The sequence below is a fragment of the Triturus cristatus genome, chromosome 12 (assembly GCF_964204655.1).
Source record: "Triturus cristatus chromosome 12, aTriCri1.1, whole genome shotgun sequence".
NCBI lineage: Eukaryota > Metazoa > Chordata > Amphibia > Caudata > Salamandridae > Triturus > Triturus cristatus.
In genome coordinates, this window is record NC_140595.1 from 431,274,065 (window position 1) to 431,297,770 (window position 23,706).

The 23,706-nt window shown below is 44.8% G+C and overlaps 1 protein-coding gene across 1 annotated transcript in view; it reads right to left on the reverse strand.

Moving 5' to 3' along the window:
* The window catches only part of LOC146776068 (uncharacterized), a 146,638-nt gene extending 128,845 nt beyond the window's left edge, over positions 1 to 17,793 (reverse strand). Inside the window, exons 1-2 of the mRNA XM_085637907.1 lie at positions 17,443 to 17,793; positions 13,545 to 14,481 (exon numbers count right to left, since the gene is read on the reverse strand). Coding sequence (XP_085494033.1) covers positions 13,545 to 14,481; positions 17,443 to 17,664 — 1,159 coding nt within the window. The 5' untranslated portion in view covers positions 17,665 to 17,793. The remainder of the gene's footprint in view (positions 1 to 13,544; positions 14,482 to 17,442) is intronic.
* Between the last annotated feature and the right edge of the window lie 5,913 nt (positions 17,794 to 23,706).

The window sequence follows — 23,706 nt, forward strand, 5'->3', positions numbered from 1 at the left end:
AGGATAGTCACAAGGGACAGGAGTGATCACAATGCCTAACTAAAGTGACACCCTTGTGGCACACATCCTCACTAAGCCGGGTGTCTGCTTCACAAGGCCACAACATCTGGGTCATCATCAGCTTCTCTAAGCTGGGATAAGGATGACGGATACTATGCTTATATCTTTTGCTGGGCTCTAAGACCAGCATGACATACACAAGCGGCAATTCTTTAGGAACCTACAGCTCAGGCATGCACTTATCCCATACGCAACTTTCCTGACTGAACTACTGGACTATAGTCCCCTCAAAGTCAAATCCCTGCTGAGGAAACTGACCACCCAAAAGATCTTGCAGGTTTATCGTAGCCTGGTGATTAATTCAAAAGGCACATTTAACACATTAAGGGTGGCCTGGAACGAAAATCTGGGGCCACTGACAGGCAGCAATTGGAAAGAGGTGTTTGGATCCCCCAGAGTAAAGGTGATAGCCTCACAATTTAGACTGATACAATTTAGATATCTCTATAGAGTCTATTTCACAAGAGAAAGACTATGCAAAATAGAGGTAATAGCATCCGCAACATGCCTGCGATCTGCTACGAGTGTTGGGAACTTCCTTTACACAGGGGTTATTCCCCTTCTGGGAGGGAGTTCTCACATGCCTGGGAAAAGTACTGGGATGGAAACTACCTAAAGACCCCAAATTCATTCTGTTACAAGTCTCCATAGACATTGAAAGCAACAGCTATGAGGCAGCCTTGTTGCGACTCAGACTGGCCGTGGCCAAAAGGATATAGCCATGGCCTGGAACAACGAAGACCCCCCGAGAATAGAGGGCTGAATGGCAAGCCTAGACAGATGTATGAACTTAGGAATTCCCTTTTATGCAGCCTGGGGTTGTCCACAAAAACATTATAAAATGTGGGCCGACTGGACTGGTACAGGGGGTTTCAACGAAAAATGCGAGCCTCGTTTCCCTCACTAGACGAGGAAATTGGGACTTTTGGGGAAATGCATTCATCACAGGAAGGGGGGAGGAAGGTGCAAGATGTGGGTGAAACATTGCATGATAACTTGCTTTTATCACTGTACTGTATCGGGACACGGGGAGAACGGAGGCTTATTGAGAGGATGTATTTATGCAACAGTATTTTGTGCTGTCAATCTAGAGGTCTGTGTCAATAAAATGTGATACAAAAAAACAAAATCTTGTGATCCCTGCAAATGTACACTGGACACTGCAAGCATTGAAAAATCCCAAAAGATACTTGCCTATGGCAGCTGTCTTTCTGGTGGATACTTGATCCACCTGCAGATTCCTCAACTGTTTAATAATCCTGCATGTCTGGCTGGATCCGTAAACATCACAGCCCTCATAGCAAACGTGAGTAACCGTAGGGAAAAGCAGGCGGGTGAGCGCATCGAACAATGACAGGGAATTGAGCATGAACTGTGTCCATTACCCAATGTGATATTTACATTACGCTTAAGCGAGTGAGAAGACAAAGTAACAGTGTATCAGGCAACGGGAAAGTGATTGGAAGTTACACACGGCAACCGACATCAGTGGTAAGCGGAGTTAAATCAATTGTTTTTCCCAAACATTAACTAGCCATCAAAGCTATAGGGAATAAACATAACCAAACGATACACTGCCAGGGGATTACGCCTTTCCAAAATGCTAAATAATGATGAATAAAACAAAAACAAACCTTATGAACTATTGACAAACCAAGGAGACGGGATACTTAAGAGTGAATGATATGAGGCACGGTTACAAGGTAACAAGCGGCAGACTGAAAACAGAGTCAGGCAAGTATGCCCCAGCTCGAAGAGTAATTCAATTGACTCTAGCCCTAAACTATTACGAGAATCAAGAGGCAAACTAACAAAAAAACTTAAAAGAAGTGTGCGCAGCGCAAAAAGGAAAATAACTGACCATAGCCCCATAATTTCAAACAGAGCGTGCAAAGATACAGCCATCATAGCACTGATTTAGCGTCCGTGCTGGAAGGATGTTCGGTAGGATTACAGAGTCCTTATGGCACATCTACATCATTTTTTATCTGTTTATTCTTTCCTATGTTCAAGCCGAACTGGGTAAAGTGCAGTGCAACACACTATTCGGAACCTTATTAAACTGTCCCTACATAACCATCCATTGACACAGAGGTGGGATCAGTGAAGAATATGCAGGTAGATTAATCATAATATTACTGAAGGTGAAACACTTTTTCCTCTGATGGATACTTCTACTTGCAGACGCCTCACCTATTAAATAGATTTCCAAGCAGTGCCTCCAGGAGGCGGGTCAAGGGATGGTTAAATGAGAAACTCTTGCAGCTCAGATCTAGCAAAATGCCCATCCCTCCACGCCTCCAAGTCCAAGCAATAGTGCTTAGCCAAGGTTTGCAAGGACGCCTGTGTCGTCGCCTTTCAAATATATGTGATTGGAACCTCTCTTGCAAGAGGATAGAAGAGTACGAGTTGGCCTTAGTCGAATGTGCCCAGATTCCCTCATGTGGTTCCTTTTTACCAAGGGCGTAGCACATCTTCATCTAAAGAATTATCCACTGGGATAAAGCCCAATTGTGGACCGCTTTGCTCTTTCTAATACCACAGTATCCAACAAAGAGCTAATTGTCTACACCAGTTTCTTCTGCATAAGGCAGAGTGACTGACAGACCCAGGCTAAATGGGGTACCCACCCTGGGCACGAAAGCAGCTCTAGTTCACAGCACCAGTCTTCTGGGGGACAAAATGACGTGCAGGGCTTGTAGCTCAACGACTTGTCGTGCCGAAATATTGGCAACTAAAAAGACGTTTTAAAAAACCAACTAACCACTATAAAGGAGCACAATAGGGACCCCCTCAAAACGGTGAGAACAAGAATGAGGTCATGGCGGGACATGACAAATGGAGATGGAGGATACAGTTTAGTCAATCAATTGGGGAACTGAATATAACAAGCATTTGCAATGCAATAGGTCTCGCATTTACGCGAGTTTGAGCTATTGGCATTATAAATAACAATGCCTTTTATTTATGTTTTAAAAAACAAAAACAAAATAAAAGGCATTGTCATTTACAATGTCAGTAGCTCAAACCAGCGGAAAAAGGAGACCTATTGTACTGCAAATGCTTGTTTATACAGTCGGAGATCTCCAGTTCTCTCATGTTGGTGGGAGTCTCATTCAGTCCTTTATTTCTTTCTGGCACTTCGAGCGCTGCAGAAGGAAAGCAAAACTACAATTCCCACAATGCAAAGAAAACACAGTGTGAGAGCACCACAGAGCTCTCTGTATCTTATTGATTCCTGCCCACTAAGTCCAGTGAACTATATTAGTTGCACAGAGAGCCAGTGAAAGCGCTGTCCACCTTCGGAGCTGAAATCATCCTTAACAAGTACTCAGTGAGAATTATCGTGACCTACTCATCCTACTGTGTAACCTTTGACCCAGTGTGTTTCTGCCTTGCCTGACCTTTGCCACTGCAAGTAAGAGTCCAACTTCACCTCACCATTAATTTTAGAACTTCCAAAAACACTGATTTTGCAGCCATATTTAGGAATTATATCATTTAGATGGTTCCTGCCGAGTCATGGATTAGGAGCTCTGCTGCGTCACTGTCCCAGACCAGTTATTTGGTCTGCATGAAATGAGCTTTGCCTGAGGCATTTTGTCTGTAATTAAAAACAAAAAAAGCATTGGCATAGCCAATAGGTCACGCCTTTGGGACCTTATAAGTGTTTAGCCATGCAACAGTTGATGTTGTTGCACCAATGATATTGTGCTGCTTAACCTCTTCAGTGCCCATGACGAGCTGGACTCATCATGGGCCGCGGTTGCGCTGTGCCCATGACGAGTCCAGCTCGTCATGAACCCCGCCCGCTAATGTAACGGCCGGCACAGGGCGGGGAAAAGGCGTGGCACTGAAGGGGTTAACTAAATACTTATAAGGTCCCAAAGGCGAGACTTATTGGCTATGCCAATGCTTGTTTTTCCATTTGCGCTGGGGCACACTTCTGTGATGTTGTTTGTTAGTTTGCCGCTTGATTCTCATAATAGTTTAGGGCTAAAGTCAACTGAATTACTCTTTGAGCTGGGGCATACTTGTCTGACTCGGTTTTCAATCACTTTGAAATTACGAATAACTTTGATCTTCTAAACCGGCAGGAATACAAGTGTGTAAACATCCTGCTCGGCAATGGAATACGTCAACCCTGCCAAAAGCCGATTACCATCAGTAGAAAGCAAGGAAGCGGGGTCGATGGACACCACTGCAATTGTGAGTAACCGTTGGGAAAAGCAGGCGGGTGAGCGCATCGAACAATGACAGGGAATTGAGCATGAACTGTGTCCATTACCCAATGTGATATTTACATTACGCTTAAGCGAGTGAGAAGACAAAGTAACAGTGTATCAGGCAACGGGAAAGTGATTGGAAGTTAGACACGGCAACCGACATCAGCGGTAAGCGGAGTTAAATCAATTGTTTTTCCCAAATATTAACTAGCCACCAAAGCTATAGGGAATAAACATAAACAATACACTGCCAGGGGATTCAATCTTTCCAAAATGCTAAATAATGATGCATAAAACAAAAACAAACCTTATGAACTATTGACAAACCAAGGAGACAGGATACTTAAGAACATCCCAGTGAATGATATGAGACACGGTTACAAGGTAACAAGCAGCAGACTGAAAACAGAGTCAGGCAAGTATGGCCCAGCTCGAAGAGTAATTCAGTTGACTTTAGTCCTAAACTATTACGCGAATCAAGAGGCAAACTAACAAAACAACTTAAAAGAAGTGTGCGCAGCCCAAAAAGTAAAATAACTGACCATAGCCCCATAATTTCAAACGGAGCGTGCAAAGATACAGCCAGATGTGTCACAGCATAAATAAGTGAAAGATATAAGTGGCAGATAAACACGCAAGTCAAGCCAGTGCGCCTAAGCTTAGGGGCATTAATGGACTGTAGCCGTTAAGATTTCACACGGCACACGCAAACACATAACCAAAAGTGTCATCGTAGCAAAAGAAGATTAATTCACTACCTTGAAATCCCCAATCATGAATCTTGATCGTATTTTATAAAAATGAGTAAACGCATGAGCGCTAACATCGGCGAGAACATTATCAATTAAGGATTCAACTCTACGACGGGAAGCGCCCGCTTTGGTATTCTGACAGAGACATTTGTTAATTAACATAATAACACAGAAACAAGATTACAAAGCATTGTGATCACCGGTAGCGGCCACAGAGGAAATTAGTGAAAGTTAAAAATGGCAGCTAAACACGCAAATCAAGCCAGTGTTCCTCAGCTCAGAAGGGCATTAATGTACTCAAGCCCTCAAAATTTCACACGGCACGCGTAAACACATAACTAAATGAGTCATTGTGGCAAAAGAATATCAATTCACTACCTTGAAATCCTCAATCGTGAATCTTGATCGTATTTTATAACAAGCGCGGTCCCGTAAGTGAAAGAGGACCGCGCTGGAGCCGGAGCATGGTGATCTCTTGTCTTTGTGGGGCCATGTGTTTCTAATTAGAAACACATGGCCCCACAAAGATAAGAAAGTGCTTTGCGACAGCAGCAAAGCAGGCCTCCGAGTCCGGATCGGAAGCGAAAGGGCGTGAACCAAAAACCCTCATTTCCAATGGCAGACCACCGTTTAGCATAAATGGTGACGCTAGCCAATGGGAATGAGGGGCGGGGCTTCGAGTCCCTTTCTAAAAACACCTCATCCACAAAATCTCTCGCCGAGCGAGCAGCGCTTCGCGCTGCAATGCACGCGAGACCTAAAAACATGGAAGGCTGGTATGAAAAAGAGGGGAACGCAGAGAACACCACTAAATAACCCTTCACATGCTCACCACAAACTTACCCTGGGTTAAAAACAGTATATGACAACTAGACCAACAGGGCATCGATGTTATCGTCCACATATCATGAAACAAAGTTATTTCAGCTCCCAAAATAGGCAGATTTCCTGGAAGGAAACAGGTGGACAAGATGAAGTCTTCCACTTCGGAAGGTAGCTGAAAGGAGCTTGAATGGCTTTGCTCAATTTCCAAGCATGAAGTAGGAGGCACTGAAGACTGGGGTGCAGAACCCTCCCCCGACTGGGAGAGGAGAATGGTCTTGAAAGGAAATGAAGCTGGGGACAGGGTAGAGATGCAGAAGGTCTGTGTACCACTCCCTTCTCAGAAAGTTCGGGTTGGTAAGAATGACTGGAGCTCGGTCTTAGCAATTCTTCCTCAAGTTCGAGGAATCAAGGGTTTGGGGAGGAAACAGTGAAGCGGAATGTTCCACGCCAACTGATATGGGTCTCCAAGGCTCCCCTTAGTGGATACTGGAGGGTGCAGAACTGTTGGCACGGAGCGTTTTCCAAAGAAGCGATCTTATCCACCTCAGGAGTGCTTCACAGGGTGATGATATCCAAGACTACCTACCATAGCAGAAGCCACCAGTGATCAGCAAGATCACAATGGTTCAGGCTGTTAGCTCCGATATTCAAAGACCCCGCTAGATGATTAGCTGTCAACCAGAACCCTTGACAGCGTGTTCAAGAAAACAGCTGAATGCCTTGTGGCAAATGAGACAAAGGAGTTGAAACACTAGTGCCCCTTGCTTGCATACATACATACATGCAAATAACATTGCAGTCGTAGTGTCTGTCAAGATCTAAACAGACTGTCCACAAACAAAGGGAGGGGAGGAAAGCATTCAGCACCAATTGAATTGGCTGCTGCTCTAGCAGGCAGAATTAAGCTCCTTCTCCAGAGGCCCCTGATCTATAGATAGGCTCCCCACCCTAGAGTGGAGGCATTGGCCACTACCGCAGTCATGGCTGGACGGGGACAGACGGACATCGGGTGGAGAAGGTTCCCCTCATTTCTCTACCAGATCACATCAGCCACAGTGTTCTGGGAGACCTCAATGGCGTCCTACAGAACTCCCCAATGCTCTGCCTGCAGAGGCAGCAGTGCAAAGCCCTCAGATGCCAACACGTGTGAATGACCAGGAGAATACAGGAAGCCTGCAGACCTAGCAGGCATAAGGCCATCATGACTTGGACTCTCATGCCTCCCTGAAGGATAGAACTCTCGCCTGGATGTCTTGAATCTTATGAGGAAGAAAGGAGTTGAGATGAGTAGAATACAAAATTGCTCGAATGAACAGGAGACTTTGGGAAGGCTACAGTGAGATTTGAGTTTATTGATTGAAAAGTGCAGACCGAAAAGCAGATCTGCTGTTTATTGCAGATGGTGCAACACCTTTTCTGGCAACCTAGCTTTCATCAGCCAATCATCCCAGGACTGAAATACTGGAATCCTTGACCCTAGTATTTCTGTACCTGGATGAGATGCTGCACAATCACGGTCATCACCCTGGTAAATACTAGAGTTGCTGATCTCAAGCCGAACGGGAGAGGTGCAAACTGGTACTGGGGGTGTCCACCACAAAACCAGTACTTCCGATTCAACTGTAGGATCAGGACATGAAAGTATATATCCTACAAATAGAGTGACACCATCTAGTCTCACATTTCCAGTGCCAACAAGACCTGAGATAAGGTCAGCATCTTGAACTTCTTCCTGACAGAAAGGTTCACAACCTTGAGGAATGAACGCAGATTGTCATCTTTCTTGAGAATAAGGAAGAAAGAATTCTGACCCATTTCCTGCTAAAACGAACCCCACCATTCCCTTCAAGAGTAGTGCTGCTACCTCTTGCTGGAAGATAAGGAGTTGATCTCTGGGCAAGGAAGGATATTGTGGGGAAGGGGGAAAAGCATGAAGGATACACTTAAGAATCCACTGATTAAAGGTAATGGCCTTCCACGCCTCTAGAAAGGAGTATAATCAGCCTCCCACGGGCTCCTGGTGCTCTGCAATGACTAAACTAGGGCTGAAGGCCATAGAACCTCTATCAAGAGGAAAAAGTGACTTATCTTCAGTAATGATCTTTCTCCATGTAACCACAGAATCCTCAACTTGTGAATATTTCCTAGGCATCAGACTGGAGCAGAAACATTTTTAGAGTAATACTTCTGCATACAAGTAGGTGGAGCCGTGTGGCACCAAGCAAACGCCGTTCCACTTTGGAAGTGGCGAGCGGAGCTGAATATCAGCGGCACCCATGCGTGCTGATGTCAGTTGCCTTCTAGGCTGTTCACGTCCTCAGACACAGAGCTCATTAGCAGATTGGCATGAGCAATTCACAGATCTCAAAACTTGGGACATCTTTAGATGTAAAGAGTCGAGCTCACAGAACAGGAAGGTGGGAGTGTCAGTGAGGAGTCTTCGGTTAGACAGAGTATCCACTAAAAAGATAATTACTGAAGGTAAGTAACTTGTTCATCTAATGGATACTTTTAACTGCAGATTCTTCACCTTGTGAATAGATACATAGAATTACCTCCCAAAGTGGTGGGTCAGTGAATTGGCTCATACCATAAAGTCCTTCAGGACCAAGCGGACAAAATGCCCTTCTCGACGGATCAGACTGCTGAGGCAGTCCATGACAGACACTAGGCATGCTAACCTAGTGGAAGAAGCTTTTGGCCCTGGTGGAATGAGCTTGCAAGCCTTATGGGGCTGTTTCTTTACCACTGCACAGCAGATCTTTATGAAGAGAACAATCCATTGAGAGATGGTCCACTTTTGCACTGTCTTGCCCTTCCTTGCTCCAGAATACCAACAAAGAGCTGATCTTCCACTCGATGTCCCCTAGTATGATCAATATAAAATATTAGTGCTTCTTAGGGTAAAAACAATGGAGTCTCTCTTCCTCTTTAGTGTCTCTGGGGGTAGACTAATGCAGTTGCAGTACATCTGTCAAAACATTAGTCTTTACTTCCATGATGGTTTTGTTGTAAATCTAGAACTTCTGCCGCCCTTTGCATGACAGCAAAAGAGGCCTTTTTGCTGTGGCAGGACCAGGGGGAACACACAGCCAGTATCTTGGGAAGTATCCAGCACACTGGCATCCTGAAGTTCTTCATGCCAGATGTCTTTATACAGGGTCAGGGATGGTAGGTGATGTGAGTATAATGGAGGATCAGAAACAGAGTGGATATTGTATAGTAAAGGAATTATAACCGTAACCGTCGGATTGAATATCTTACCAATGAACAGTCCAAGACACCGTGGAGAGTAATTCCGACAGTTATGGTTATAATTCCTTTATGATACATTTTCCACTCTTGTTCTGATCCTCCGTTATACTCACATTACAGATCACCTGCCTCCCCGGGTTACCAGGTTTACTGCAGAACTTCACGTTACCTGCAATTGGTAAGTGTATGTTGACCTCAACACAATACCATCATACCTTAAAGGAAATGACAAAGCTCTCTTCACTTGAAATGTTAAGGGGAAATTTGTAATTCACCTTTTTTTACAGGACTTTTACAGGTTCACCAGCTTTAAAGTCCACCGATCTGCAGATAACAAGACCCCGCATTTGTTGCGTGCTTCGTTATGTGCACCGCTGTGGCCTTTGAAGCTGGGAAACCCCATTCAAGTCCCAGCAGCGCCACAACTTCTTGTGGTTGTGGTGCAATTTAACCCCTTGCCTGCTCATGACGGAACCACTCCGTCATGAGCCACGGGCGCCGTGTGCTCATGACGGAGTGGTTCCGTCATGCTGCGGCCGTTGGCGGCCGCTCCGCCCACGCGGCACTGATTCCCCGGCTGTGCGGGCGAACAATGCAAGTGGGCGGAGTCGTGACGGAACCACTCCGTCATGAGCACAGCGCGCCCGTGGCTCATGATGGAGTGGTTCCGTCACGAGCATGGCGGCGCCGCGCTGACCCCGAACCCCCCAGCACCGCGGCGGAATTCGTGCCGCGGCGAAGGGGTTAACTAATGTAGCATGTGGAAACCAAAATAATCCAGTCCACCCTTCACACTTTACACTGAAAGTGAAAGCAGTAGAGAAAGCACTTTTTTTTTTAATCGCAATTGAAAGGAACATTGCATGTAAGGGCTTGTTTATTTATCTTTATTCCACTTTGGACAATGCTGCCTTTCATTTCTTAAGTTAGACAACTTTAAACAATATTTGTGACTGCATCTCAACAACAACCTATGTTTTATTCCCCTCAAACAATGCTGCCTTACAATTCTTTTGTTAGACACCTTTAAACAATAGTTTTGACTGTGACTGCAAAAACACAGGATGTGTGCAAGGTACATGGGAAATGTTACCCTTCACTTATTTTAGCTAATGGGTGTCCAAAAAGTGATCTAGCGGGCAACATTTACATTGAGCTTTGAATTCCCCTTTATTCCACCATGGACAATGCTGCCCTTAATTTGTTAAGTCGGACAGCTTTAAACAATATTTGCAAATGCACCTCACCCACAACCTAATATTTATTATAAAATTTACTGTGCCAAAAAACGAGCTTCAAGGACACACTTTTGCTGTTCTTTTAAAAACAAATAGCATTCATTCTTAGCTCAAGCACACATTATCACATTTGGTGAACTGCTTGCCTGTTATGCACACACTACGTCACATTACATTTCCTTTGAGATAAGAAAATGTGCTTCCCACCTCTCTTCACTTGCAATGTTACTGGAGAAATTTCATTCACCGTTGTTATATGTGTATGTTAATTAATTTACACCACTTCCGTCAATTTAAGATACATTATTTTACAAATTAAAATTAAACAGGCCTTCCGACTAAACATGTTGAGTATTTACTATCACACTACCCATTATTCCCCTGACGTATTACCTTTCACTATCCATCCCATTCCATATATTAAGCGCCGCCAACGCTCATAAAAAAGTGAGGGGGTCGCTATATCATAATACTTTTTTAAGACAGCTGTTTTTCATGTTGCAGCTGCCTTTCCATTTCGCATTGCAGTTAAAATCTCATACCATCTCTCACACATTTACAACTAACAAAAGAATAATGGGCATTTGACAGCAATTTAGAATAAAACTTTGAACAGACTGTTCAACCACAGTGCAGTACAGCACAGTTAAAGTAAAATAAACCAACAGCTATTGCAGAGGCGAGTCCTATTGGATTTGCCAATGCTTGTTTCAGTTTGTCACCTTTACTAGTATTGCAATCCAGCCACAAAACATAACATTTCCCATAGATGACCTGTAGTACATTTCGGGATGGTGGGGGGGGGGGGGGGGTTGGTAGCAGGGGAGATCTATGGAAATATTAAAAACATAATAGGTAGAGATGAAGACAATAAGTAATCCTCTATCCCACTGGCTGACATGTTTCAGCCAGATCTCAATGGCTTCATGCGAGGTCCACGTCTTTCCTCAGGACCTGGATCCCTACCTTCCTTGTAGCTGGTGTAAGTCATATTTGTATAACCTATCCAATAGGGTAAGGTGGCTAATGGTGCAGGTGGCATCTGCACATTCATATTCATGCAAACACACATGCATCACAACAGTATAGTTGCATCTTTAGCGAAGTCCTACTAGTATAGGAAACCCAAATGGGTTTATAGTGAATGGGTTTATAGTGGGGCCTCATTGGAGACATACAGTGGGAACTCTCTGTAGTCACACCTTCTTCAAGAGTTTCCCATCCCTGCTCCTACTGGTGCAGAACATTTCTGTATGCAAGGATACAATCCTTTGACAGCCTACCCCTCTTGTTCCCTATAGGATTGGAATGAAGACCATTAGTGGCCTGATGAAGGACTAAAGAAATGTTTTCATAAGACAGGGCTTTGCTACAGTGCCTTAGGTAACCTGGAGGGAAACGGCTTTTTCGTTAAGCTCTTACATAAAGGGCCTATAGTTGTCGGGCTAACATGTAGCCCTAATTTAGGCCCTACAGGTACTAATGTAAACTGTTTACTATTTACTATGATCTGAACACTAACCTAAGTGTACTTAAGGAGTTACACCAGAATTAGTGTGCAGAATTAATATTTTCGTTTGGTAACACCACCCTGTACTGTGCAGCTATGAGTTAAATCTAATGGAATGAGGAAATAACTGCACAGGAACGGCTTAAATGGTTGTATAAAATAGAATTCCCAATTATATGGAATTTCACGCATTTACTTACTACCTTCTCTGAGCAGGTGGTAAATCTAAGCGGAGGCCTCTGTGTGGTGTGTGCAGTGGACGGAGGCGAGTGTGGGGGCTAGGGGACGGAATGGGAAGTTCAGGCAGGGAAAGAAATTGTTTGCACCGCCACAAAAAAAAGGGAAAGAATTCTGTTCTGTCTGACTTATAATTAGGGCCAATGCGGGTTCTACAAGAGGCCCAGTTCATCCACATTCTTAGCGTAGCTACCATATCAGAAGCCATGGAAAAGTCTATGAATGCAGAACTGAGAGGCAACTTCCTAAAACAGCAGAACTCATCAATGAGCTTTTGAAGGGTTAACAAATTGCCCATAGTCAAGTATTCCTTGAAAATCTCTGGCAATCACCTGGACAAGCTAGTACTGCCTTTCAGAGATGGCTTGCAACTTTGTTTCCTGTAGCGTCCAAAAGGATTTTACGACAATTACTAATCAGATCCTTTCTTTCTCTCAAGGATGAGGATGACTATCACCATTCCACGACTTGTGGATTGGCAGATGATCTGTGCAGCACTTACTGAAAGACAAAGAATGGAAGCCCAGGTACCAAACTGTGTTAAAGTCATAGCTAGCACTACAACTCAGGCACCTTACTCAAGGGAGACTGGCTGTATCAATCAAACACTCAGTATCTTGTGGGAATATAGGCAAGAAATCTTTGATAGCACAGGTTCTATCTCTCTAAAAACATCACAAATTCAAAGATGTCTCACTACTCATAAGTTACAATTTTCTTCAGATAATGAAGAGGCATATGGACACCAATTTTCTTCAGAAATTAGGGCTACATTAAAAGTTATTTCTCTGCCACATTTACAAACCGAACAACTACGGACCCTTCCTTTTAAGAGTTAAATCATATATTAACAGCTGGCAATTCTTCAACCGAGGGTGATAAACTGCAAATATGTTGGAGAAACTAGAGAGGCGTAATGTAGCTTTGGTAATCAGAGAATTAACAGCCTCTGGCGATTCCTTCCTGTCCGTTGGTTGCCTATAAAGGGGATAAAGACCAAGGCTACATCAAAATCTTCAGGTATTTCATTTCTTCCTTAGAGCCAATGGAGTGAGCACGGTTTGGAATGAATGTGTTGTTAAAGAGGAGTAATATCTGATGGGTGTAGTGATGCTACCTTGCCTTTGTTACTTGGAGGTGGTGTGCTATACACAAACACATGACCACCCAGAGTAGGTGTGGACCATTTCTACTACCATGAGGAAGGCTTGAAGTCTTCCTGCCCATGAAAGAGAAGAAAAGGAGGCTACCTCACGAGTGTGTGTGAACCATTAAGGGAGTACATGTAAAAGAATATAGTAATTGTAAGTGTACCTGGCATTTCGAAATGCTAACTTTCAGTTTACTAAAGGGTTAGAATTTGTTTCAGTTTCATACATGAAGGAATCTGACTGCAATTCTAACAATATCCTCAAAGTAATTATCTCTGACTCCCACTTACCTCTAAGGCCAACTCCTTCTGTGCGTATCGAATAAGGTTCATACAAGCAGTACGAATGACACACTTTATAAGTCACCTTTTTCTTATCAAGTGTTTTAATTATATGGTCATCTCTTTGCTTCAGCCACGGCTCATAAACTGCATTCACAATTACTGTGTCTGCCCCGGTCTCTTCTACAATGGATATCAACTCTTGGAGGCAGGAGTGAGACGACCGAAAGACAATGCGACTGCCAAATCGTTCTTGCAGCGATAGGTTCAACTGGAGCAGAGCATGATGGAGCCAATATCTTGCTGCGCCACCAGCAGCCAATGTAAAATTCTGCCCATTTTCTTCACTGAAGCACCACAGAAAAACAGGAATAATGGGAGCACCAAGTTCAAGAGCACTAATTAATGCAGGGTTGTCATAAAGGCGAAGGTCCCTTCTGAACCACACCACCACTGGCTTCATGGCTGTTGGGTTCCTCAAAAGTAAGGAGGTCTTCTTTTTCCTTCGTTTTTTAACCTTTTTAGTGACATTTGAATTTGTTAGCTCTGTAAGTGGATCCTCTAGAAAAATGGCTCCATTAGTAGAAGATTCCAAAACGCAGTCCTCTGGCTCTGGTTGACCGTGGTAACCAGTCATGTCATCAATCTTCTTTTGTTCCAGACATTCAGTAACTTCATCCTTCTGAGAACAGTTTCTAATCTGAACTTTACAATCCAACGTCTGTCCATCACAGCTTGGTAAAGAACTCTTACTTTTATTTTCCGCTGAAGAATTTCGCACCACAGCAGCAAAGGAAAGTTGACTTAAAGTTTTGTGATCATCTTTGAATTGTGCAGTGGCATCGTTGGTCAGGTTCTGTGCACTTAGGTCAGCTTCCTGAAGAGACAGAGCGAGGGCCAGGTCGAGATCTTGATCGTAGTCAGATGCAAGAGAGGATGAAAAATCCTGAAACACAATGAACAGATTAGCTGAGGCGGTACTTAAAAAAACCACACACACAGTACAATTCTTCACCACACGTTACACCAGGTTGGGTGCACATTCATGGAGCTCACTGTACATTAGCCATTTACTTGGGAGCAGGTTAGGGGACTCAGCACATGCTCCCATTGTGCACGCACTGCACAGCACTACATCTCTTCTGTGACGTATTCCTTACAGGCATGCATACACCCAGTACTAACCAAACACATACTGCACAGTACTGCCCTATCCCTGTACTGTACCCTTCCGAGGCACACATACAACCAGCAAAGAGTCACTATTCTTTGGCTGTGCATTCCTCTACATCACCCGGTTGCAGGCCAAGGGATGAGTTAAGCCCACAGGAGCAGAACTTTAAAAAGGTGAGCGAGCCTGTAGGCGTCACTCTAATGACACAGGGTAATAAGGTTCTGTCCACCACAACTGATCATTACACGGTATGTCGCCACGCTCATGCTGTGCAGCTCCTGGTGAAGGCAGTAGGCTTCCATCACTATGAGGGTAACGCTTTGGATGCCCCTACTGGTCCAACAAGACCGCAATCAGTAAGGCAGGCCTATGTCATGGCGCACACAAATTATCTGTGTTCGCCTATGAAAAAAGAATAAGAAATCTGGATTGGGGATCCAGACAAAAGTATAGCTGAGCAATAGGGCAGGGGTACCTATCTTCAATCATCCAGAGGACTTTTCTGTCCCAACATCCCGGTCTTCAGAGTAGGTCAACTTAACAAGAAGGCAGGCAATTTTTCATGGGTTTGATTCTAGGATTAGTTAGCAACTTTCAGTAAGTCCAATATATTTAACATAGAGGATACTCAGGGTTTTAGGTGGAGTGGGTCCTTTCGGGTCCCAGGCATGGCAACCATAAAAAAAATTGACTTTGAAATGGATTCCATTTTCATGTCCTTAACTTCACTGGCAAAACAGTAATCAATTTCCCAACTATGACTGTAAAAATTCTTAAGGTAGTCTGTGTTAGCTCTGTAATTTCTGTTTACATTTCACATATATTTTACTTCATCTTGCAATCTTCAATAGTATTTTTTCCAAGATGTTGTAGTGCTATAGTTTTTGCACGCAGCCCATTACTCTTGTATACTGTATACTTTAAAATTAGCCTCCTCCAGGTGTCCAAGTGAGTTCAGGATGTTATGCAGATTAGAGGAGCACATTATCAACCAGCGCTAAACAGGTGTGAGTCTAGCCACAACTAGGTCCTAGTGGGACCACTCGAAAAGCCAGGTCTTCAGCTTCTTGCGAAGTTCAAGAAGTGAGGAGGAGGCTCTTATGTGTAGCAACAGTTTGTTTAACACTTTAGGAACATTGTAGGAGAAGGCTCGACCATCAAACCTGGTTTTCTGTATGTGTGGGATCTATGCAAGTAGGAATCCAGATGAGCGGAGCTGTCTGGTGGGTTTGTGAAAGCAGATGTGATTGTTGAGGTATGCTGTGTGTTATGTAGTGCCTTTTAAAGTGTGAGTAAGGAGTCTGAATTGTGCTCGTTTGTGAATGGGGAGCCAGTGAAGCTCCTTATGTGTGGTGTGATGCAAGTGAGGCGTGAAAGGTTTAGAGTGATTCTGGCCGCGGAGTTCTGACTGGTCTCCACCTTTCAAGTGAGTTTTTTGTTCATCCCGGGATAAAGGTAGTTCCAGTAGTCCAGCGTGCATAATGGTTTCTCGGGTGCTGATGGGGAGCCATTTGAAAATCTTCCACAGCATCTTCAGGGTATGGAAGCGTGAGGCCGTGATGGCACTGACTTAGACGGTCATATTGAGTTTGCATCAATGATCCCGGGGTTTTTGGCGTAAGTGGTGTGGGTGGGTGTTGAGCCTAGGTCTGTTGACCAACAGGTGGATTTCCACTGTGATGTTCTCTTCCAGAAGATCACAACACAGATGGGTGTTTACGAAGGTGCATGATTGAAAGCTCCAATGTTGAGGCTGAAGGCAATGCGAGTTTCTTAGTGTCTGTCAATGGGTCATAAAAGTGTGTAGACCTTGGCCGCTCTGCAGAGCGACGGTTGGATAAGTGTGTAACTTTGGGATAGTGTGAGATATTGAGATAGAGGTTTACAGAAAAATAATGGGATAAAAATAGCACAAGTGTCAATCACTGAGAGACTGCAGCAGAAAAGGGTGAAAAGGGGGGAGCAGGATTGTCCACAAACGCTCGTAACGTTTAATTTACTGTCTCATATTTTCACAATTTAAACATGTTCAATTCTAAATTTTCACAACAAAATCATTTTTATTTATTTATCTGAAACAGCTAACATGCTTTGGCAAATAGGTCTGGCTTGCTTTAGGTATGTGTTGGCTGCTGCGTGACATGTCTAGATGCAGTAACAGAAAATGCAGAGGCGCCTAAATGTCGGTCGAGGGGCATGATGCAGAAGTACATGTTTTAGGCCACGCTTCTTAGACAGCATTGCTTATTGCATCTTTGGCCGCGTCCCCTTTCCACCCTTTTCATCTCAATAAAAAGCACGGATGATACTGTATAGAAGTTGCATTTTAATACCAATAGTGCCGCATTAGTGCCTCAGTATCTGGTTTCTACTTTGCGATTCATTATGCACCCCTTGATCAATGCAGTATTGTAATATTGCTTCTATGTTTGCAGAACATTCCAGTTTCGTTTTTTTTTTTAAATCTGGTCATTCTAGGAATAGGACAGTGACGAAGAATAGAAATAATACTAATAAGGTCAGTTCTAAATAGAGATCCACGCGGCAGAATCCACCGTATTTAGTTTTGTAAATAAAAACAGTTCTTATGAATGGTACTCATTTTTCGCGACCTTGAAATGATAAAGCCTGCTTGCACACACGGAGATACAACTAATCACCGGCGTGTTACGCACAAATGTCGGTTAAAAGTGCATTCATCCACTAAGCACCAAAGTGCTGACATCTACTTACCTGCTTCTGGAAGTAGTCGGTGTATATCTCGTGCAGGTCGGAGTGCAGTTGGGGGTTGTTACACTTATATCTCCGCACCAGGTGGGGGAAGTCTGCTTTGGTCTGCTCGTGGCCCAGCAGGGATAAGGTGAGACAGAAGAACTCATCCGGCGGAGTACTGCCCTGCTCCAAGGCTGCCATCAGCTCCTGCACTTCTGCACAAACAGACGGATTCACTGCCATAGTGAGTTAAAGAGTCTGCGGCCATTCAATCACCAAAAGCTGGTACGGGATATTTCAAGCCAGCTTTCTAAACACACGCAGACGAGACGGATTGTATAACATACGTAAACCGGTCCAGCCGCGCATTAGTGCGCATGCTCACACTATAGTGTTGCACAACAGCCGAAATCACATGGATCTTTGTCGTTCTCGATTGAGACTCCTCCCTTTTTTTGCCTGATTGGCTGTGTGCGTCACCTCCGCCCACCTCAGTTCTGCCTGAGCCGCCTCCCACCGAGCATAGATTTCATTGAGTAAAGCGGTGCTATAAGGAGGCCGCGGAGAGAATTTTTAGGTCGAGCCTTGGCAGCGCATGCGCTGCTCTGCCAGCCATGCTGTAGTGATGTACTTAAAGCCCCGCCCACTCTCTGCCCTTATTTGTCATTAGCCTGTGTCATTGTCCTTCCTAAATGCTGGCTCCTGATTCGTTATTAGGCTTGTTAGTCTCTCCTTAGTACCTACCACCTTGTCTTTATTTGAAGCCTCCCATGGCGACTGTCCCTTTTACTTCAGTTGTGACACGATATGTTTTAATTCGTCTGTAAGCACTATTTTCTTTAATGGGTTTTGCCCTACTGCAGGCAAGATGTGCTTTCCTTACATTCAGCGCACCATGCGCGCTTTCACTTTCAAAGCAGCCGGGACAATAGCGGGCGCTTGTTTGCAATGCCATAGGTCTCGCATTTACAACCGTTTGAGCTATTGGCATTGTAAATACAAATAGCTTAAAACTCTAGCAAATGTGAGACCTATGGCATTGCAAATATGTTTTTTTATCGTCAAAGCCCCCATGCCGCACTTTCACATGCATGAAGGCTGCAACCCTTTCTTTAGAAGAGCCGTGTCTAGGGAAAGGTGTGCGGCCACTATTAAAGAGAAACCGCAGCATTGGGACTTTTACAAAAAAAAAGCATTTTTTTGACAAACAGATGCTTTTTGTTGGGTAAAAGCTCCCATGCCGCAGTTTCACTTTAATAGCGGCCGCGCACCTTTTGTTATACACAGCTTTTTTAAAGAAAGTGTGCAGCCTTCATGCATGTGGAAGTGCAGCATGGAGGCTTTAACAACAAAAAAAATATTTGCAATGCCATAGGTCTCGCATTTGCAAGAGTTGAAGCTGTTGGTGTTTACAATGACAATAGCTCAAACTCTCGTAAGTGCGAGACCTATTGCTTTGCAAATGCTTGTTTTATATTTTAGCAGTTTTATGTATCACGAAGTTGACCCAAAGGAATTGGAGCACTTTACATAAGCACCAGTTACGTTACACAAGGACACATTCATTTTTGGTAGGCGCAAGGAGATTAAGTGATTTGCCAAGAACCATAGGATGTTGAGTCCAGCTGAGACTGGAACCTGGTTCCTCAGTTTCAAAGTGGCAGCTCGGGCTGTTATATCACAGCCCTCTCCCCTAACAGGGAGAGCTTCCAGTAGTGTGTGGACTGCTTCTTTTAATAAAAAAAAAAAGATTTTTTATTTTTTTAGACGCTCCAGTTTTATTATTTGCTGCTGTTCACAGGCAGGCACAAAACTGTCGCCCAAAAAAGGAACTGGCAAGCTGCCCAAAAGCCACTTACATTTTAAACTGTTATCTGTTAGGGGGGGCGTGCCTTTCTGTGCATCATACTGTATCGTAAGGTTTATATAGCGCTCACTAGCCCTGTCTGTGGCGCTGACACTCTTGCATGCTATACCGTACCCTGTAGGGATGAGGTCTTCAAACATTTTTGTGTTGATACCCCCTTAAGCAAAACGTTTTAATGTCGCCCCCCCCCTAAAACTGTATGGCAAGATTTGAGGTAGCTGGTGGGGCTGGGCTGATTTAAAGGGCAGGGCTTATGACACCATTTTAGGGGGTACTTTTTCTTTAGCTCATAATCAGGGCCACGGGAATTGTGTGGCAGTGGAGGGCCAAATTATGCAGCAGGGTTGAGTAAATTATGCAGCAAGCAAAGGCAAACTTTGCAGCATGATGTGGCACATTTTATGATAGTATTAAATCATTATTTGGACATTTTTACACTTGTTAACACTCTCTTGCCATAGGTTGCACCTCATTAGTTTCAGTTTAGCACTCAAATATTGCAACAAGCAATAGAAAGGTGATCAATGAAGCTTTGCAGAGGGCCTTCCATGGGGTTGCAACACGCGTCGCTGCGCTTTGAGGAACTTTTCAACCGTTTGAGTTAGAAATGATTTTTTTCTGTTTTAAAATCTGCAGATTATGCAGCATATGGTGGATTATGTGGCAAAAGCTACACATTTTTAACAATGCGAAAAACGCACAGCCACACAATCGCATAATTCCAGTGGCTCTGCTTATAATTCACATTAAATGTGAGACTTCAGAAAGAAGAAATACACCTAACAGAAATTGATTAAAAAAACTACTCCCCATAATTGTGATGTTGTGAACCCTCACTCTGCTAGACTCCAATGCAACTGGACATGCTGAACTTTTAACTGAGTAGTAGGCTGTCTCCTCTGTAGTAGTAGGGTGCCTCTTTCACCTCTTATCCACCCTGACTGACCATCACTCCAATCTTGAAACAGACTCTCTGTCCCTTTCATAAAAATTGAGTTTCCACATGTTGACCCCCTCTATGCAGCAAGGGTGCCCTCAGACATAATGCTAGCAAGGAAAATGAGGCCCCACGCCTCTTTTGCAAAGTGCAACCATCATAATTGTGATGCAGTTGGCCCCTCACACTTTTGTGCTCCAGTGCCACTGCACCTGCTTCACTAATGAGAAAGTGTCTGTTAGAAATGGGTTTTCTGGTTGGCTAGGGTTTGCACCTAAATCAGGCAGAATCCACCACTCTCGTCAGGGGATTACACATCTAAAATAGCCCTGGCTCACTCCCTTGGAAGCTTGGCATAAGCAGTCAGGCTTATCTTAGAGGCAGTGTGTAAAGCATTTGCACATAACCAGCAGTAATACAGTGAAACAAAACAAAATGACACCACACCTGTGTTAGAAAAATATCCAATATTTATCTCTGTAAAACAAGACTAAAAATGATAAAAATCCACCATACAATGATCAAAATGCCAATAAAGCAAAATAGACTTTATAGACAGTTCCTTGCAGTCGATCGCTACATCCAGGGCTATCACAGCATCATGAGCAAACAAATCCAACAGTTTTGTCCGACTGCTTCATCGCGGGCCAGCTGTGGTTTAGGGGAGAGCCGTAAAACAGTACTTTTGGAGATGCAGGGCATCGAACCTTGAGGTGAGCTCTGGAGGAGGTGTTGGTTCCGGATGCCGGTGCAAGAGTCGTCAGGCCCTTGAAGTCACCCGCATTGCAGGTTGAAGTAAGGAGCGCCAGCGTCGGCAGGCGTCGGGGCTGCAGTGTGAAGTGTAGCGGTGTGACGTGTGGAGCCCTCAGGTCACGGTGTAGGCAGCGGCTCGGTGACAGTCGTCCAGCTGTGTCGGTAAGACCAGGGCTGCGGTGCGAAGTGGGAGCGGTGTTAGTTGTGGTGCTGACAGGTCACAGTGCAAGCAGCATCGTCTTCGTTGCTGAATCGCTGTCGTCAGTAGACCCAAGTCTGCGGTGCAAGATGGGCCAATACGTTATGTAGGGCCCACAGGTCATGGTGCAAGCAGCAGCGTCGGTTGACGAACTGGAGTCAATGGCGATTACATCGATGGGCCAAGACTGTGGTAGGGGGCGTGGTAGTGCGTCGAGTAACCTACGAGTGGCGCCCCCAAACCACGGTGCAGGCAGCGGCATCAATGTCAGCTTGGAGCAGCTGCGTCAGTGAGACCAGGGCTGCGGTGCAAAGAGGTATGGTGCTCTGGGTTCTCCACGAGTGGTGTCCACATGCCTAGGTGCAGGCAGCTGGGTCAGTGATGGCTTTTCATTGTCGTCAGGGATACCAGGGCAGCGGTGTGAAGTGAGAGTGTGCGGAGTGCGGTGCACACTGGTCACAATGCAAGCAGCGGCTTGGTGGCCGCAGCGGACGGCATCGTTGGTGAGACCAGGGTTGTGGTGTAAAGTGCGGCGGTGGCCTCTGCGATGCCTTCAGGTCACAGAGCAGACAGCAGCGTCGTAGACGGCGTTGGGTTACTTTTTTTCTCTGTGGCAGCAGAAATATCCAGTTCCAGAAGCCGGTACCCAAAAGATGTTGAATCTTTGATTTTCCTGAGACTTCCAACAGGAGGCAAGCTCTATATCAAGCCATGGAGATACTTAGGATGCAAAAAGCACAGTCCAGTCCTTTCCCTGTCCAACACAGAAGCAGCAACTGTAGGCCAACCCAACAAAACACAACAGCAAAGGGGCAGTACTCCTCCTGGCAGCTCATCCAACTCTTCTTCCTGGCAGGTTCCTTAGTCCAGCAGTAAATCTAAAGTTCTGGGGTTAGGGCCAGTGGCGGCTAGCATGGCTCGCGGGTGGCATGGAGGGGCAGGCACAGGGGTCACGCGGGTGGGTCACGATTGCGGGAGGGTGCGCACAGTAAAAAATTTAATTAATTAATTAATTAAGTAACTTACCTTGCCGCCGAGTCCTCGTCTCTGTTCCTGTTCTCCTCGAGGAACAGTAAGCACAGCCAGGCCCCACTGACCAATCACAACGCTGTAATGCAGTGTTGGGATTGGTAGGCTCCCCTGGACAATCACAATGCTGCAATGTAGCATTGTGATTGGCTTTGAGCGTCCTGTTTCAACGCTGAACCAGGGAATGGGGCCTTGGCATATTCTCCATGCAGGCTCTAATGTAGCCTGCATGGAGAACGGGGACAGTGCGCATGACTTGTTTGGCCAGCCCGAAAGGGCCGACCAAACAGTCACTGTGCACTTAGTAGTGGGCAAACCACTCCTTCCCTGCCCTGCTCCGAAAGGAGAGCAGCCCCACCCACCTGCAAAGCAGCACAAACATAAAATGATAATAAATGAAAGTTATTATTTTATCTTTCTACTTCTCTCACTGCTTGAAAGCAGTGTGGCCACGCTCCTCCGCCATAGCCACTGGTCAAGGCCCCAATATTTATATTATATTTCCCTTTGAAGTTGGCACAAACAATGTTCCACTGGCATACATAATCCAGTTCTGCATGTCTCAAGCCAGGCTCACTCCAGGGGGTGGAGACAGCATTGTGGAAGACAGACACAGTCCATTCAGGTGCAAGCAACAACTCCTCCCACTACTCTAAATGCAGCCAGGTCTATTCCGTTTGGCTATGAGTCAACCAGGAAAGGCAGGACACACCCCAACCCCCACCCTCCTTGTGCCTGTCTAGTGTGAATGCACATCCCCTGTTCCTGTGACTCTAAACCCAGACAGGGAATACACAAAAGGCAGTGGCAAACAGGATGGTTAGACAAGAAAATGCTGACTTTCTAAAAGTTGCATTTTCAAACATACAAAATAAAAACCATCTTCACTAAAAGATATATTTTTAAATTCTGAGTTCAGGCATATTAAACTCCATTTCTCTATCTTATCCCAATTGGGAGACATGCTTGCAAAATGTTACAAGGCAACTCCCATGTTAAACCTATGGGATAGACAGCCTTTCAATAGTGAAAAACAAAATACCCAATATGTCACTACCAGGACACGTCACACTCACCAATACATGTCCTACCTTTTAAATACACTGCACCCTGCTCATGGGGCTACCGTGGGCCTACCTTCGGGGTAACTTAAATGTAAGAAAAGGGAAGGGACGGGCCTGATAATTGGGTGCACTTGCCAGGTCGACATGGCAGTTAAAAACTGCGTGCAGACACTGCAGGGGCAGGTCTAAGACACATTTGAAAAGCTACTTGTGTGAGTGGCACAACCAGTGCTGAAGGCCCACTAGTAGCAATTGAGTTACAGGCCCTGAGCACACACAATGCACTGTCCTAGGGACTTAGTAGTAAATCAGATAAGCCAATTATGGAAACACCAATCCATAAACAAAATTTATATGGAGATCATATGCAGTTTAGCACTAAATAGAAGTGGTAAAGTGCCCAGGGTCCTAAAACCAACAAAATCAAGGTCAACAA